The 19766-nt window shown below is 27.6% G+C and overlaps 1 protein-coding gene across 2 annotated transcripts in view; it reads left to right on the top strand.

Annotated features, from left to right (window-relative positions):
- The window catches only part of LOC147806257 (eye-specific diacylglycerol kinase-like), a 98433-nt gene that overhangs the window by 85 nt on the left and 78582 nt on the right, over positions 1–19766 (top strand). Inside the window, exons 2-4 of one of the 2 annotated variants that reach the window (XM_087169048.1) lie at positions 4290–4359; positions 8009–8092; positions 9279–9356. In XM_087169048.1, coding sequence (XP_087025174.1) covers positions 4290–4359; positions 8009–8092; positions 9279–9356 — 232 coding nt within the window. The remainder of the gene's footprint in view (positions 1–4289; positions 4360–8008; positions 8093–9278; positions 9357–19766) is intronic. The other variant, XM_087169050.1, reaches the window with a different exon arrangement.

Genomic DNA, 19766 nt, shown 5'->3' with positions numbered 1-19766 from the left:
TTAGAATTTCTTTTATACATTAATTAATATCAAAATACATTTTAATTTTTTCCATATTATTTGCTTGTTAAATAGATATGATACCCCTTTTTTTAAATAATATGAAGGTTTCCATGCTAATGCAAATACAAAGCTGATTTTGGCTGGTTTTATTTATTTTTTTAAAAGCACATGTTTAAGAAGTGTAATTTAAGAAAAGTTTTCGAAAAATGTTTATAGATATAATTTTATGCTAGCACTTTATACTGATTGAAGTGATAATTGTTTTTACCTTCTCCTAATGAAGCAAACCTGAAAGAATGACGTCGCTATAAGCTTTAGAAAATATTTATATCTTAATAAATATGAAAATATATTTGAATTTTTTCAATACCTATTCCTTGTTATTAGATGATATTTAATACATTTTTCTTAAAAGAAATTTGAAAGCGTTGAAACAAATGCCTAATTAATGTTTTTTTTTTCACAAGAATTACTTAAAAGAATTACAAGAATTTGTTGTTACTTTTTTAAAATTTTTTTAAAATATATTTATTTACTGATACTTTATACTGATCAACCTGATAACTGGTTTTTACTGGCCTCCAATGCTAAAAATCTAATCTTAAGGTGTCCTCCTAAGTTTTTAAAAAATATATTATGCTTTAATAGTATTCCAATTATAATTTTAATTCTCTATTCATTGCTTAGTTGGGTAAAGATCATGCATTTTATACAAAATAAATTATCATATAATAAAATAAATTAGATTATTTTTGCTCAAATTTCTTTTTTTATAACACAATTAGCAGACTCCTGTTAATTGTAGTTAAATAAATTATTTTGAAACATTTTTTTTTATTTATATACTTAAACCTTTATACGACTATTTTTCATTTGACCCCAATGACAAAGTTGACATCAAAATAGGAACGCACATAGCGAATAAGGAGTAAAATTTTGAATAACAAAAAATTACAAATTTTTAAAACTGAAGCAATAATAGTAAATTTTAAAAGCTGTTAATACTTTAAAAAGATGGTCTAGTAATTTTATCTGCGACTTTATTTTGATTAAAACTCTCCTTTGATATTCACAAAATTAATTTTCAATGTTTAAATCATTTAAATAAAATAAAAAATAAGCTAAATGTATATATTTAGTTTAGACATGTAAGTAGGCCAGTGAGCCGGCTCGTTAGGCGAGCTCACTGGCATTCACATTGGGCTCGTGCTCGTGAGGTTGTGAGCTCGAATTCTGCCGGCCGAAGAATCTCCATGCATTAAATTGTGATTGGTGCACGTTAACATGTCAGGGTAACAAAGTCCTCCAAGTTCCCATACCAAATCAATATCTCTGGGGGTACTGAATCGGAGATTGATAGTTCTCTGGATAATGTCAAAATTACGATATGTGGATGAATGAATGTTGTATGAATGAGTCCTCCTTGTATAACGGGCTGTGATGTATGTAGGGGGCTGAAGTCGAATTCTTGGTCATAGATGGTGCCACTGAAAAGCAAGAAACGCACCCTTTACCTTAGATTTGCTTGGATTCCCCTAGTAAACCAGCCGGTATTGGCAAGTGGCATTAGTAACAACAAAAGTAACAAGTAGACAGTTTTCACAAGCGCTTTTGAGTTGGTAAATAAAGTGTAATTGTCCCTTTACGAAATTTATTTGATGTAAAATTCTTGCTTTCTGGCAATTAAGACGCAGGAATATTTATTTCAATAAAATACATTTGGCGAGCATCTACACAATGGTTAAGACTTTTGAGCCATCACCGTGCAGAACTAGGGATCTATCTTTGATGGAGACATGAAGTCTATTTAGCTTCTGATCGACAAGTTCTATCCGGGAAGTTAAAGGGATTGATGCGTAGTGCTGACCACTACGCCTTCATCATACGATTGATTTCAAAATTGGGTACCTTCCACCTTCATAAACCCTTTGAGTTGGGATATTTGACTGCTGCAGGAGTGCTTTACTTTTAAGGAAATTTTTCTTTAAATTTTTTGCAGTTTTGCTTCCTTATAAAACTATTTATAATAAAATTATCAAGTTATTAATTCCTTACGAAGTTATTAATTATTGTTTATTAGTGAAATTTACTTGATTGAATTTGAAAATACATTTAATAAATTCATAAAACAGATTTTGAATATGTAATGAAAATTTATAAAATAAAATAAAAATTTCTTGGATTTTCTGTAATTGATGGAGTTTCCAACTTTAAACTAAAAATCATTGATTACATAAATTTAGCAAATCTTGACTGTTGGATAAAATTAATACGTTAGACGTATCGCTATTTCTCGGTATTAAATATGGTAAGAACCGACTCTGCCGCTGTTCAGGTTGCTCAACTAAAATGTTAAATTCAATTTTGCTGCGCAAAAACTACAATACTTTTAACTCGAAATTACGAAATTGTGTTGAAAAATACTCGCACAATAAACCAAAAATATTTTACATTTGGTATTTTGTTCAGGAATGACTAAGTGTTAAACTTGTTTAAAAGATAATATACGGATCGCACTAGAGGCCCAGGAATGCAACTGCATTGCAAAAAAAAAAAAAAAAAAAAAAAAAAAAAAACTTTATCAAATTATCGGCATTTAGAGTGTCGGTACTTTTTACCGTAAAATGTTATGGAAATTTATACCTTATTTTTACAGTAATATTTATTGTAAAATCACTGAGTAACTGTAGTTGAATAATTATAACTTACGATTTATAACTTACGAATTATAACTTATATACTATAAATATAAGGTATAATATTTTATGGTAAAATTAATTTTATGCATGACACACTCAGGTGCCGGTATTTTCTACCGTTATTCGATCTGGAATTTTTTACTGTGTACAGAGTTGAAGTCTGAGATGATACAAGTCCCATTTTTATGCATGAACTTAATACGATTTTTTCCGAACGTCTTATATAGTATTGCAATTCTAAGTATTTAATTTGCGAATTTTTAGATAAATTTTTTTCTTTACGAAACATTTTTTTTGTACAAAAACTATTAGAGTTAGAAGCTGAAAATTAAGAGGGTATGTAATCAAATGCATAAGGAGTGCGAGGGAATAAAACAAATTTAAGATTCGATTATTATTCCAAGGATTATCAATTGTTAAACTTGCAATAAAAAAACATGTTTCAAATGCTATGACAGAGATGAAATGTGACGTTCTGAAAAAGCCATTTTCGTTTATAAGCTTAAAGTGAATTTTTTCTTAAATTTTAATTTGTTTACAAGTTATTACAGTTTTTAAGGACTTTTTCCACTGACAACCATGGGAGCTATGCCGGCGGTAGTTTAACTACCGGTAGGGTCTCCCAAGCCGGACAGGTCCTCGTAGGGTAGGAGCCTGACTAAATGGGATACCACCAAGAGCTAAGTCGGTCCTCTACCTATTCTTTTAGGTGCTCTGGTCCTTGGGACTAACAAAGGCTGCAATTTTTCCCCATCCAAACTGTTTATAATTACTATGTTGATTACAAAAAAAAAGAGATTTGAAATTCCAAAATGCAAATTCTTAATGTGTAAAAAAGCATTTTTTTTTGTGATTTTAAAAATCGGTGAATAATTAGTTCTATACAGAAAAGAAAATCATGATCCTTTAAATCCCTTTAAATCCTATTTTCTTTCAGTGAATGATTAATACTTCGTAACATTATTAATTACTTTAATCATTTCCATAAACACTGAGAAAAAAAGTTTAAGATCAAAACAACCAGAATATGGTAAAAATTAATAATTGATAGAATTTATTTTTAATTTAATAGTAAAACAGGATTTGATGAAATATAATAAAATTTGGTAAATGCGGTAAGATTCAGCAATTTTATTATGATACCTTAGAGCATGGCATAAAAGCCAATTTTTCGGCTAAACTTAATTTTCATTATTGTAATTTCTACGAAATGTGTTAATAAGAACTATAATTTTAGAAACCAGAAGTTTCGATAAACCGTTACCATATGAACGGAAAAATTACCAAATTATCAGCCTTTAATTCCGTATATTTTTGTTTGGGTAATTAGAACTATGGCTTTTCTTAACAGAATTTTTTTTAACGGTTACCATACAGTGCGATGATTTACTAGATTTTTTTCTACATTTACCTACAGTTTGAAAAAATTTCCTCTGAGATTATAGTCAGTAATCGGCAAAAGGCTATCCAATCAGTGACTGCAAATGAATACATTTTTTAATAAGTCTTGTAAAGAATTTTTAAGTTAATATGTATGTTTTCATTAAATATGTATGTTTTCATTATTAAATAGCGATATTTTTGCAGTAAAAAGAGCTGTGACGATGAAAATGAGGGAGAAAAGGTCATAAAGCAATCTTTTACACCAAAATGGAGTGTAAGTATTATATATTTTAGGAAAATAAAATTAAATAAATGCATTGTAAAACACAGAACTGCGCAATACTTTTGCTTTTTTGAATAAGATTTAAGATAAAGTACTTATGCCGGATTTCAAACTTTACGTAAATACTAATACAGATATTTTAAATTTTACGTGAGCTTGAAATAACTATAACCTTATATATTGAGCAGTTTCAACTTCTAATTTCATACTTTTCAATTTTCTGTAAATGCAATTTTAAATATAGTCAATAATTAATATAGCTCTCGTAAAATGTTGACTGACTAAAATTCGCCTTTTAGTGATTATTTTCTGTTGTTTAATGATCAGGGAAATTTTTTTTGAATTTAAATATTCGTTTGCTTACATGTTGAGAAAAATCAGATTTATGAAAGCTTCTTGGAATTTTCTGGGTTAAATAAAGGCAATTAAACGTATTTCCTAAACTTAAGCGTAACTCGCGAGTTAATTACGTTTGGAACTTAGTGTTTAAAATTGCTGGAATATGAAAGTTAACTTTCAAATTTTCTTTAATTTTTCTTAGGGAAATATTTATCGTCTGCAAAAATGTAAAATAAATTAAGTAATATTTTTTTTCAATGGAATTTTTTTTTATTCAATTCGTTTTCAATTGATTTTGAGACGGGAGATACAAATTTTAACTTATCAAAGACAGGGGTTGGTGAGTGGGAAGAGCAGTGATTCGATCTTTGAAAATTGTGATATATTAGTTTTTTTTAGTACAAACCACAGTATCGACAAAAACTATTTTGCCAGTAATAAGTGGATCAAAACTAGGAATAACATTTTCTTAGGGGGTATACTTGAGAGATTTGTTGTGTGTGTATACATATAAATCAGCTTGAATTGCACATAATTAAGTGGGTAATTGATTAAACGCTCATAAAACTTGTCAAAACTTTAGACTTTTAATAATGGTTGTTAATCAATTTTGAAACAAGGAATGCGAGATGAGGCTATTAGGTACATTGCGAGATAAATTAAAATTTTCTATTGTAGTGAAAAGTGATTAACGACGCAATTGAATAAGGCAATAATGATTTATATATCTATTCAAAGTGTTGCCAATCTGTCTTCTAAAAGAATAATATAGCATTAGAAAGGGTCGAGTAGAAAAAAAAGACTATGATGGATCTTTAAAACATCTGGAAGTCGTTATCTTCGCACATTTAAGAAGTGTAATTAGAATTTGTTTGTATCAAGGACAGTATGAAAAAGAAATATTGTGAACATAATTCATTAAAAAATATCTTATTTGACTAAATTACTTGCATGTTTCACAATTGTTTGTAAAATTTTTAATATACATATGTCCAACTGTTTTTTGTTTGTTTATGGATTTTAGGTACCACTCCTATTTGTGAAGGTTTAAACTTTCTTCTTTCATTAAAAATATCTTTCTTTTAGCATGGCTTAAAACATTTGTAATGAGTTGTTGGATTGAAAGTGTTTAAAAAAATAAATTAGTTAAAAATAATTATTTCGTTAAAAAGGTTTTATGAATTATTAAAAAAAATCGAAAAACTTTTTTTCATTTTTCAAATTTTTTTCAAAAATTTTCCAAAAATTACAATTTTGTTATTCTTATGGGCTTACTAAAAATGATCAAGCGCGTAAAGTGAATAACGGTTCTTGCTATTTCTTTAACGTTTGTAATTTTGGATGAGAATAAATATATAACTTTTTTATGGACTTAAATTTCTGCAATTTCTGCAATTAAAAAGTTTGACATAAAAACATAATAATTCAAATATATTATTCTATCGATATTATTAATTAATTGAATATGTTTCTTTAACGTAAATTAATATTTAATTGAAATAAAAACTAAATCGCTATTGAGGAAGATGGTGTACCGAATTTTAAATCCTGTTTAATTGCAAAATGATACTTGAAGGTGATAATAGTCTTCTTTTAACTTTTCTTTTCCCTCAATCAAATACGTTTTGATGATTTATTCGATAAAGCTTTGTTGTTGTTGTTGTAGTTCATTTACGTCACACTAGAGCTGCACAATGGGCTATTGGCGACGGTCTGGGAAACATCCCTGAGGATGATCCGAAGACATGCCATCACAATTTTGATCCTCTGCAGAGGGGATGGCACCCCCGCTTCGGTAGCCCGACGACCTGCACGCTAAGTCGAGCACTTTACGGTTGCACAGTTTAACGTGGACCCATACAGCACACCCTCGGTCCCTACGCAGACTGATCCAAGTGGTCACCCACCCGCACAATGACCGCAGCCAGTGATGCTTGACTTCTGTGATCTGCTGGGAACCGTGTCTTAACGATCAGTCTACTGCGGGACTCGATAATGCTTTGATAATCATTATTATGCTGAGGTTTTGAAATCCCTCAGTTGGCGTAGTGGCAGGGACGGATTAAGCGTACGGGGGCCCTAGGCCTTTCAAATTGGGGGGGCCTTTAGATTAAATTTTTTTTCTCGTATATTTTTTATTTACTTAAATATAAAAGTATTTATATATCTTTTCATTTAAGAAAACATATTTAAAATTAAAATAAATAATAATAAATTAAATTTTACTTTATTTTGTTAAATTAGAACTAAAAAATAATCATAACATTTTAAAAAAAATTATGTAAATATGTAAAATAAAATATGTAAAGCATAATGCTACAATTATGTAATACATTATGTAAAAACATTAAACGTATTTCATTAATATACATTTGAAATTGACTTTTTTTAAAAAAAAATAATTGTTTTTCTTATTATTTTAAATTTATTTTCAAAATTTTTTTTAAGGGGCCCCTAATCATTGGGGGCCTTAGGCCATGGCCTAGTCTGGCGAATGGGTAATCCGGACTGTGTAGTGGATTGAGTTTTCCCTTACAACGGCTTGGCCCGAGGTTCGATTCTCCATGTTAAAAGCTGTATGCCTGATTGGCCTTCATTTTCTTCTATCGGGTCTTAGTAGTTTGGAATCCACTCCAATGTAATGACACTGGTTTGATAAGAGGCAGAAATAATCAACGCTTGGCTGAGCGGTTAGGAAGAAAATTGCCGAGACCTCGTGATTACTACCATCCACCATTCCCTAATTGAAAAAGTGATTGCGTAATGGAAGCATGCGCTAGTATCATCTTCGTGTCTTCATTAAGAGGACGCCATTTCCGTTTCAAATTCTCTTTTCTCTCCATAAGTAATATAAAATTTATAATACAGAAAAAGTGAGTTCAGACTAACCTAGAATCAGCCTCGATGCCTCAAATACTGAAAAAAAAATTTCAAAATATCAAAAGGAAAAAAAATATGACTCAGGCTTGCGTAGCTGGGAAATTCTTTTCCGATAATTTGCTTGAATTTTGATATTTTCTAAATTTTTTCAGCATTTAAAACTTTATGGCTCACTCTAGGTTTGTTTGACTCACTATTTCTATACTTTAATTTAGTTATGGAGGCAAGAGCGATTTTGCGACGAAACTTTTTTCCAGTGGTGTAGCGGCGTCCCCTTAAGAATTAATCCCAGACCAGCAGCCCAAAACAGCGACATTAACTATCAAACTGCAGATTTTTTTGCACATTTTATAGGATTTCTAACCTGCGATAAGAAATTATTAAATAATTTTTTTGGCTATAGCTTCTGTTTGTTTTTCAGATCGATGCTAAAAATGGAGTACACTTGTGGTGCCGATCTCAAGCTTCAGGAGATCAGTGTTACGTTTCTAGTGATATTTGTGTAGTAAGTGAAAAGTTTATGTCAACATGTAACGTTACTTTGCTAAAAAGTTCTTTTCACACCCAAAAATTTTGCCATTAAAAATTTTCCTAAATTAAAAATGCTTTTCTACGATTGATGTCAAGACAAGATTCACAAAACTACTTCCCTTACAATGATTCTTCGATCGATCAAATCTTGTTATCATGCAGGTTATCCTGCGTGATAGCGATTATCATGCAGGTTTTATGTAGGATATCTTGCATGGTAACGAAAGATAGCACCATGATAGCAGGATATCCTGCATGATATCATGGAATAAACTTCAAGGCTGTGGTTATCACACTTATGAAGCTTTCGAGCTCTCGTGTCTTTTTCATATTCTACCGAAGTAACTACCAATTTTTTAAATAAGAAAAATCTTACATTTAGTTTATTAGTTCAGCGCAAGAATCAAGGTTAGTTAGTCAACCGGAGCGTTACGCTATATACCCAAAACTTCTTCGCAAGCTAATAGTATTTCTCGATTGAAGGTTCGGCGATCAGTACCGTCTTTAATCATGGGCACACCTGGGCATTTCCCCGGGGTCCCAGGCACTCAAGGGGCCCTTGAGAATCTTACTTTTTATAAATTGTGTTCAAAGAATAAACAATATATATATTCTGAAATAAATATATTTATTATTTATTTTAGCCTTATATATTTTCTAAAATAAATATATTCTATTATATAAAGTGTGCATTTTTTTCTACAAATAGTGATCAATTATCATGCAAACACCAATAATTTGAATAGTTTATCAACAAGAAAACTTAAAAAAGCAATTGAAATCCATTTTTCAACGTTCCAATGAACATTTTATGTACTTGGGCATTGAAAGATGTTTTAATAACTATTTAGTGTGACAAAATAATTCATATCTTTTGAATTTATTTTAATTTGTTATACCTTTATGTCCATTTAATTTAATTTCATTACATGAATTAACTTCCATAATTTTGAAAATTACTTTATTATTTGAGGATTACAACAGCTTAGCATCTTATATATTTTTTTAAAAATTATACATAGTTTAAAAAATTTTTATTCGAGTTTTTGAGGTGATCAAAAATAGTCTAAATTTGTTGAAATTATTGCATCATATCTTAAAAATTATTTACTTTATGTAAAGTATTTTAGTTCGTTTTTAAACATTATGGTATGTTCTAGGGGTCTAGAACATTTTTGTGCTGCCCGGGGGCCCTGTATGCTATTAAGACGGCCCTGTCGGCGTTCAATGGATTAAAGGTAAATAGAATACAACATGAGAATTAAGGATTTTATGGCGAATCCATGATTAGAACTATCATCAACGATATTTGGAGGGCGTATTTTTCATTATGAATTAGCTATTATTTTATTTTGATTTGTTTTTGAATCAGCAATTTTATTTATCAGAACTATCTTAATTGTATGTAATTTTTATTTTTTTGAATGGTTATTGACGAAAGCATTCAAATAGGCACAGAAATCGAATTTTAAATTCGTGATATAAAACTGAAAGATGCAACTGTTTTTTAGAAAAAAATGTAATTTCGTTACCTAAACTACAATTTTATTTTTAATAATTTAAACAAAACGGGCCGAAACAAAACTTCGAGTCAAAAAATACAAATTTCAAAAGTAAATAAAGTTTTAAGATTGTTATGAGTGTTGAGAATAGTCATACTTTCAATTTCAAAAATTTTATATTTTTTGTTAAATTAGAAATGAAAAACTGCTCACTTTTAAGCATTTAAGTGCTTTGTTTTGTTTCAGTTCTAATTTATTACTAGCATACCCTATAGTTAGATACTAAAATTGACAGAAAAACTGATTCAACGTTGAGCCATAATATTTAAAAACTATAACAATGAGCAAATTTCTTGTAACCTAAAAGCGATGTTAAAGTAAAGCATTGTAACGTCACCTTGAGCCATAATACGGAGAAAGTTTGCAGCAATCTGAATAAGATGTTTAATTCATTAATTCATATGCTTAATTCATATGTCTGAATTAAATGTTTAATTCATAATGTTATAATCTTTGTTCATTCGATAAGGGAAGCGAATTTTCTGCAATTTGATTAAAGAGCTTAATTCAACCATCATACAAAGCAATTTTTCTGCAACCTGAGTGAAATGTTTAATTCTACCAGAAGGGAGCAATTTTGTTGCAACCGGAATGAGGTTTTAAATTGAAACAAAACACTGATACTTTCAGCCATAATAGGGTGGAAGTTTCCCGCAACCAGAATAAGGTGTCTAATTCAACCATAATACGAAGCAAATTTTTTGCAACCTGAATAAGGTGTTTTATTCAACCATAATAGGAAGCAAGCTGAATACTAAACTGAACTAAGCAAAATATTGACACCTTTAGCCGTAATAGCAAACAAGTTTTTCGCAACCGTAATAAGGTATTTAATTCAATCATATTAGGAGCAAGGTAGTTGCAACCTGAGCAAGGTGTTAACTTTAACCATCCACTTTGGACAAAACATAATATCCTAAAGTTATATTTAAAATGTACGATTATGTAGTTCAACGCAGAATTATATTAATACTGCAACAAATATGAAGGATATAATGGTTCTAGGGGAAATTTAAACGATATAATGGTTCACCAAGCTTTAAAACTTCTAACAGTGTATACACATTTTATACACTCTTTATTTTTTTCTTGAAAGTCATGAACAATTCAAATTTTTTTTCTGTAAATATTTTTGTGACAATGGCAACAGATGATGGCAGTAAGCAGGCAATTGGCCAACTTCCTTACAAACAGTTTATCGAACAATGGATGCCAACAATTAAAAATTTTACTCGCACTGGCACTACATTTTATCTTTAATGACACAACATCATGCCAAAATTTTTATTTTACTGCTTCTTTAATTAAATCCTGATCACATAAGTCTTAATGGCTCTTGTATCTAAAGATGATTCTACGGGGAAAAAAATAGATTCAAGATGAGTTCAATAAAAAAAAAACTTGCTACTTGAAATTTCACAAAAAAATCAACAACAAAAAATCATAAACCATCAAAGAGTATTGCAAAAGGGTTATTTTACTGCATGAGTTTCTTAACAAATCTAAAAAAGAAAGTAATCCTTTAAATACTTTTGTTTCTGTGGGTGGTTAAAAGAAGCAGAAGTAGTAGTCCATACATTCTTAATATTTTTTACCCTTCGAAAAAAAATGTGGTCAAAACTACGAGAATAAAATAAAGTTAACCTTGTTTCTGGCTCTATGGAAGCACCAAAAAGCAAGGTATTTTTTCCCGAAGGGCTTTGCCAACGTTTAGTAAATATTATATCCTAATATATGATGAAATTTGGTGAATGTGGTAAGGTAATTTGGTAATTCTACCATGATACCTTAGAGCATGGAATAAGAACAATTTATCGATTAAATTTACCCTTCAGTTTTGTGTTTTTTATTAAATACCTGGTAATAAGAATTATAATTTTGAAAATACCAGAATTTCTGGTAAAGAATTAGCACATGAACAAAAAATCATTAAATGAAAGGTCTAAACACTGTATATTTTGAATTTTTTATTCAAAACTATTATTTTTTTAAACCAGAATTGTCATTACCATTCAGTACGTTAATTTAACAGAATATTTCTTTCTTGCACATATTTATCGTACTGTGCAGTTACAGTTTGTCGTGATTGTCATTACCATACAGTACGGTAATTTAAAAGAATATTTCCTTCTAGCACATAAGTAGTATATGGGGGGGGGGCTAGAGGACACTTAGCCCTTTCCATATACTACTATTGATTTCCTATTTTTATATTAAAAAAAATTAAAATAGGCCTATATTTTACATTTTTTATGAAATATTAAACAAAATCAGCATATTTAAAAATTCTTATTTTTATATTAATAATTTTTATTTTATTAATAATCCTGTACCTTATTGAAAATATCGTTTTTTATTTTACATGTAATTCATAATCGTAATATTTATTTTTACCTTTAAAATCAAAAATATATTTTCCACTATTAATTTTTCTTATAGCTTTATCAGATAATTCACCATGACATTTCGAGAGATAAAAATCTTTCTCATCATTGTCTACTTCTAATCTAGCTATAATAGAGTCACCGTATTTTGTATTTATTTTTCTCAGTGATATTAAATTATATTTACCTATCTCGAGTTCATTTAATTTGTATGTTTCAGGAAATCGTTTGAGGTCATTAAATTCTTCCATTTATTTAGAAACATTTTTTGTAATATAATTTCTGTAATACATACACTTGTATAACGAACATCCAGGTCCTAAAATTTTAGTACATTTAGGTACATCAATGTCAATCGATGGTATATTCAATTCATCTAATATCTCTTTTTCTAAAATACCTCCTTTATAAGCAAATATACCACCATATAGTTGATATAGGTTATTTATATAATTTTTTACGTCTTGATGATTTATCCATAAACTATTCTTATTTCTATTAAATCTTAATCCGTGTACTTCTGAAGTACATTTACGTACAATCTTCAATTCTTGATCATTCAATTCACAATTAGGTGTAAATACGCCAATATATTCACCGATTGGTAAATTTAAATGAACCCATCCTATCTCTCTTACAATCTTACGATTGGGAAAAATAAATCCCTGAATGTTTAGGATGACTGTAATCTTATCCATTTATTAAGAAACATTTTTTTAAAAGCCAAAAGGTACAGTATCATAATTATCTAAAAGTCTACGTTTATCGTATCCAAAGGTATAACGTTTATTTGTTTTAATACTTGAAATATTTCTATCTTTTTCGATTTTAAACTGATTGATTTCTACATCCAAATAATCTGTTTCACCTGTTATTATTTTAGCCCTATTATCAAAGTCTAATATGGTTTCACTCTGATAAGACATTTTAAATCCTTTTACTTTTCCATATACAGATTTATCATTTAATTTATACCCATAATCTTTAGAGGCTCCAGCTATCCAAGATGTAATATATTTATCATTTCCCAATTCATCAGTCCATTCTCCTAACATGCATCCCGTTTCAATTTTATTGGTTCCGTCGTCTATATATACTACACTATCTGTATCATAATAAAGTACTTTATCTCCTAATTTATCTAACATTTCATATAATCTAATTCTGGCAGAACTAGTTGTAAAAGCAGCTATATATATATTAGTATTGAAGTTATTTTTTTCAAATATATCTTTCATTTTATAACTCATTTCCACACAATCGTCATTCAAAAAATTCATATTCAAATCTTTAATAGTATCATTTAGAATAATTCTATAAAAATCTTCAATTTCCATCACATATTCAGTTTGTTTCATGTTATTTCTCTGACCAAATTTACCCCATAAAGAATTTAAACATATTTTAGCTATGAATCTCAAACCTGGATTTTCTTCAATTTTATCTAATTCTATATCTAATTTTTCTTTAACTATTTGTCTGTATTCTTCTTCATTTTTGAAATTGTTTTTCCATTTATCGCATGTTTCTAGTTTAATCTTTAAAAACGTTTTAACATATTCTTTAAACAATTCATTTGTTTTATTTTCAAAATGCCAAACCTCATATATATTCAATATTTTATATCCTTTTTTAACAGCTAATCTGATCTCATCGGTAGTCCACGTTCCTATTAGACATCTTTCGTTATCAGTGTGTTTACACTCAGAATTTCTTATCTCATAACACTGCTTACATTTTTTCTTTTCTAAAGTGGTTTTGAAATGATTACATTTTATTGTTTCAGAACAAGTTCTACATAATGAAAATATTAATTTTTCTGCTTTATAAGGTAATACTGGATGATATAATTTTCTAGGTGGAAGTACTTTACATTTTATTAATCCATACCAATTTTCATCGTATTTTTTAGGATTAAATATTTTGATTGGATGACCTTCTGGATAGTTATCAAAATAATTTACAGTAGGATATAAAGAACATACGTCAATATATCTGCCTTTTTCATTACTTTTCATTTCATATTTTAATTTGGTAGGTTCACATCTTCCACCATAAAAAGCATCTCTAGGATTTAAAGGTTCTATAAAATCTCTCTTCCATTCTTTTTTCATGTAATTTTTCATATCCTTATTATTATCAAAATCACACTCCCAGATATTTACCAATTCATAACCTGCTTCAATTATATTTTTATTGATCTTCTTAGTTCGTTTATATAAATCTTCCATGAGCAATTGATTAACAGTGTTTACTTTTGTTCTAGTGAAACATTTGGTACATCCATGCCAGAAACATCCATTAAATTGAAATACTGTATTTTTATAAAATCCATCTACCTTATAACATTTTTCACCTAATTGTAATTTTTTCTCTCCTCCATTCAAAGCATGGCGTATATTAATATTTTCCTTTTTTGATATGTAATCTAACCAAGCTATTGAATTTTTACTGTACTGATCTTTTTGAATGACAATTTCATCAATAGCTATTGTGTTTTCTTTCAAGAATTTATCTCTGTAAATGGCCATACATAGATCAGCTAAAGTTACATATTTAAACGGATCTATATTCACAGTTACTAAGAATAATCTTCTTAATTCTAAACAACCTTTTCTTAAAATATCTACATCAGATCTACAGTATTTTATAAATTCCTTTTGGAAATCAAAAGTTTCATGTTTAATGGAATCATACCATTTATCAAATTTTTTCCTGTCTTCACCAACCATATAATTATATCCATAGTAATATTTATCTGGATATTTACCAATATAATTTTGATTCTTTTGTTTGTTGAATAAATGAGGAAAATAACCCTTGACCAGTTCATTTAAATTGAATGTTTTTGGAAATTTCTTGAGTGCACACATTGTAAAATTAATAGAATCAATAAATCTTATATAGTAACCATCAGCATTCATATATGTTAGTTTATTTCCTTGGTAAATTGTAAATACTTTAATATGCTTTTTGAAACAATATTTAGCTAAAAATTGAAAATCAAATCCTTTTCCATAATGAGCTATAACTGTATATCCTTCGTGTTCCTCGCTAAATAACCATTCACAAAAATCGTTTTCATTTTTAAATTCTGTTTCGTTTCCATGAAAATCATGACATATAACTAGATTCACTTCATGAATTCCTGTATCTTGCTTGGTTTCAACATCAAAAAATAAGTATTTTCCTGTTTTACATTTCTTACACCAATCTTTTTTAATACATTTATTTTTTACACAATTATCTTTACATACACCTCCTTTACTGTTTTCATTTTTCATGAAACACTCATGACCTTTAGTGACCCACTCCCAACAATTATTACAATGATATTCACCACATATATGTTCTTCTGTTTTCCTTTCATTTCTATTAATATTTCTTTTACATTTTAGACATTTCCATAGTAATTTGCAAACAGTAAAACCTTCTGAATTTTTCTTGTTATGATTATCAAAACAGTTTTCTCCTAAGAATTTCCGATTACATTTTTTACAAAATATTTCCTCTCCTTCACAATCAGATTCTTTAACAGAACACCTATCACATTTTAAAGGGCATTTATGTTGATTTGAACGTTTATAACCCACTTTACAATAATTACAATAATTATTCTTACCTAAAAATCCTGTCATTGATGTAATGACATCGAAATGATTTCTATTCTTATATATAAAAATACATGTTGATTTATAATCACCATTATATATAATTTCATTACCATTTTCTCTACAAACTATATTGATCTGAATGTCTAAAAAATTTTCAAATATTTTAACTTCTTCTAAACTGCACACTTCTAGAGGAATTTTACATATATCATGTAATTTTATAGCTAATGTTTTTTGTAAAACACGACCTTTTTTAATATAAATTATCTCATTGCTTGATAATTTTTCAGTACATAATTTATCACTTAACAGTTCAGGATTTTGGATAGCTAAAGCTGTTACAATTGATCTAGCCAAACATATATTATCATCATTTTTTATTTGGCAAATACTTTTCTTTTTTGCTGGATCTGTTTCAGAATACATTTTTAAAGCCTTGTGTCTACCACTTTGAGGTAATTCGATGACATTAAAATCAAATATACACTCTGTTATATCGAGTTCTTTATATTCAATTTGGTTAGATAATTTATCAATGTATTCATTAAAAGCAGTTTTAGTTGACATCATTTTATCATGAAAAGGTACATTTAATTTAGGATTATGTATAATTACATCTACTTTTCCTATAATATTTCCAATAGCCCTTTTAAATATATTTCTTAAAATGTTATAGTATTGTTCAGGTAAAATTTTAGATCCTACCACTCTATATTGTTTTCTATAAACTTTATATTTTTCAATATATTGACCTCTGAATTCAATAATTTTATAATCTGGTTTAAAGAAATTTTTAAGATTTACCTCTACTTTTATTTTTTGAGGCCTATACAAAGCATTTAAATTAGTTTCAGTTATTATATTTTTTTCTTCTTTAGGTATAAATTTACCATCTTTATATTTTAAATTATAAGAATCAAAAACTTTTTTTAATTCATTTCTATACTTAGGATATTTATTAAATAGTTTAGTTTTGTTTTCCATATAATAAGAAACATCCAATCCTAAATAATCTGATAAAACAGATTTATAATTTCCTGTACTTTTGATATAAGAAACTACTGATTCAATAATATTTGATTTTAATCTCTTATCAGTCAGGACAGGAATTTTAAGTTTAGTTATCAATTCTCTTAGTTTTTTAATACTGAAAGTTGAGAGTACATTACTCAAGTGTTTGAACTCCTTTGTCATGTTACTCATTTATAAGGAAGAAAATTTATAAATACTTTTTATAAAAAGGAGTTCATACGCTTTATATGAAAATTACTTCTAAAATGTCTTTGTTTATGCGAATAAGTATAATTTTTGCCACATTCGCATTCATAATATGTATATTTTCTTTTAAGATCACAATCTATACATCTTTTAAATAAATATTTTCTAAATTTGTAAAATTCGTCAGCTGATTTCAAAGTCTTACAATCGCAACAAAATTTATCTTCCATTTATTAAATGGAGTTTTTATAAATACTTTTCTGTCTCTTTAAGAAACGAATTCCAAATTTCATCATAAATGTTTTGTTTTTTAGGACTACCTAACTTAATATTGTTAGGAATATTATAATAATCACATATCTTTTTCATAAAATATTTATAATTTAAACTCTTTTTAAAATACATATAATCTAAAAAGTTTAAAAACATTTCATCTGCTTCAACTGTAAAAATCAAGTTCAATTTTCTTTTTAACTTTTTAAAAAAACTAATTCTCGAATTGTATCTCTGTTTTAAATATTGGTCAAAGTCTTTCGTATCATAATAATATTTTTCTTCTTCCTTATCAAATGTAATTTTTAAATTTGAATGGCTATTCCTTTTAATCTGATTAAATATTTCGAAATAATGACTTTCCATTTATTTACATAATAATAATTAAAACACTTTCCTCTCTGACCTTATCAGCGGGAGGAAAATCGAAGAAACTTTTTTCATGCCACTTTGCGATAAAAATTGACCGCTTCGTGGGATTCTGACCGGAGAGTGGTGTGATTTTTTTATCTGATAATAATCTTCTTTATAAGCTCTTTAGTTACGAAAAAAATGGCAGGTCAAAGTTGTGCAGGATATTCTTACTGAAACTACTGGTTCTTCTTTAAAAGATATTTACTGATAAAATTTTACATTAATAATTGAAAAAATAACATATGAAATTAGAGATTATAAATGGATATAGATAATAAAATTAATTTAAAAATGTTTCGTAATAAAATGACTTCTTTAAAAGATGAGCAAATTAAAGATAGTTATTATTATGGATTGTTTGGAGATTTTAAATTAATAATAAAAAGTGGTTAGAAAATAAAGAATCTAAAGAGTTAATTTTATATTCATTATTTTATTAAATTAAAGGTAGAAGAATTAAAATATAATGGAATTTCTAAGGATTTAATTACAATGTTGGATTTCACCTGAATTTTCTAAAAAAGTAAACGATGTTGTAATTAATTATTATGCTAATGAATTTAATGATAATGATAAACTTCAAAAGAAATTAGATATAATAAAAATTAAAATGAATGACTTAAAAATAAAAAATGAAAAACATCTCAACCTCATGTTTACAATAATAGAAAAGAATAAAAATGATTCTGATTATCATTATTATGTTATTAGAGGTTTATATAATAAAACTATACGAGATTTAAAATTTAGATAAAAATAGCTCATGAAATTCAATATAATCCGAATGCTATTAATTTATTTAACAGAATAAAAGAAAATATTATACTAAATTTAATCATTTAAAATTAAAAGATTATGATATTGAAAGATTTAAAAATGATTCCTAAATTAGCATAATATTTTTTTCATCTATCCAACTATTAAATTCTTCAGGGTAACCTAGCCATTTTACGAATAACTTATTATCTTTTCTTTTTATTATTTTCTCAATCTTATATGTTTCATTTTTCTTATTATATTTTACTAATTCTTTTTCATAATAAGTTCCTTTAATTTCTTCACCATTTAAATCTTTCACTCTATAAGTTATAGGATCTGTTTTCAATATTTCAGATATGATAAAAATTTCTTCTGTAAATGTAGGATGATAACCTCTGGTAAATGTTTCTTTATATTTTGAAATTCTAACTTTATCGCCTATTTTAAACTTTGGTTTCTTTACTTCTTTTTTAGAAAATAAATTATTGTATACGATACTTTCATTTTCTGTCCGACTGGCTTGTGAGGGTGTCATTTTAATAGATCGATGATAAGAATTATTATAATTATAAACTAATTTATCTAGTACTTCTAAGTATTTATTTGTATTATTTGCTGCCATATATTTTCTTATTTTTCCATTAATTGTTTGATTAAATCTTTCAACAATAGAACATTTTATTTCAACATTTTCAGTAGTAAACCAGTGAATATTATTATCTTTGAATAATTTTTGAGTATCTTTATTTATAAATTCCGTACCTTTATCCGTTTGTAGTTTCTCTGGAATTCGTTCTTTAAATATTAACTTGAAAGCATTTGATACTTCTTCGCCTGTTTTTCTTTTTATTGGAATAGCCCAAGTATATTTACTAAACATATCAATAACTGTTAAAATATAATTAACTCCACTATTATATTTACTAAATGGTTTTATAAATAATAAATCGGCTTGCCATTGATCATCAATATGTGAAACGTAACATCTCCTTCTTCTAAATTTACGAATAATTGGTTTATGTCTAGTATAAACATCTTGTTCATGTAAAAAATCTGTAATTTGTTTTTGAGATAAACCTGTTTTTCTTTTTAATTCATTGATACCACAATAACCTTTTTCGGGATCATAATAAACTGTTTTTATGACCCCGTTTTCTTTAAAAAAGTACTTTTTTTAGATCCACAAACTTCACATATACCTTTCCTCATCAATCTTCCATTTTTAGAAGTTTCTTCATAAACATCTTTAGTATTAGTAAATTTTTTACATTTTAAACAATAAATCATACCCATACCGAATGTTCTTTTGGCTTTGATAATAGGTTTAACAATTCCTCTTTCTATTCTTTCCCTGATTGTAGGATTTGGAATTGTATTTAACTCTTCTATCATATTTTTATCACATACATCATTTCTAGTTTTAG

This window comes from Parasteatoda tepidariorum, chromosome 8, assembly GCF_982258835.1.
Source record: "Parasteatoda tepidariorum strain Cologne lab strain chromosome 8, Ptep-v5.0, whole genome shotgun sequence".
Classification (NCBI taxonomy): Eukaryota; Metazoa; Arthropoda; class Arachnida; order Araneae; family Theridiidae; genus Parasteatoda; species Parasteatoda tepidariorum.
Note: the sequence above shows the minus strand (reverse complement) of the source record. Positions and strands in the feature narration are given on the sequence as shown.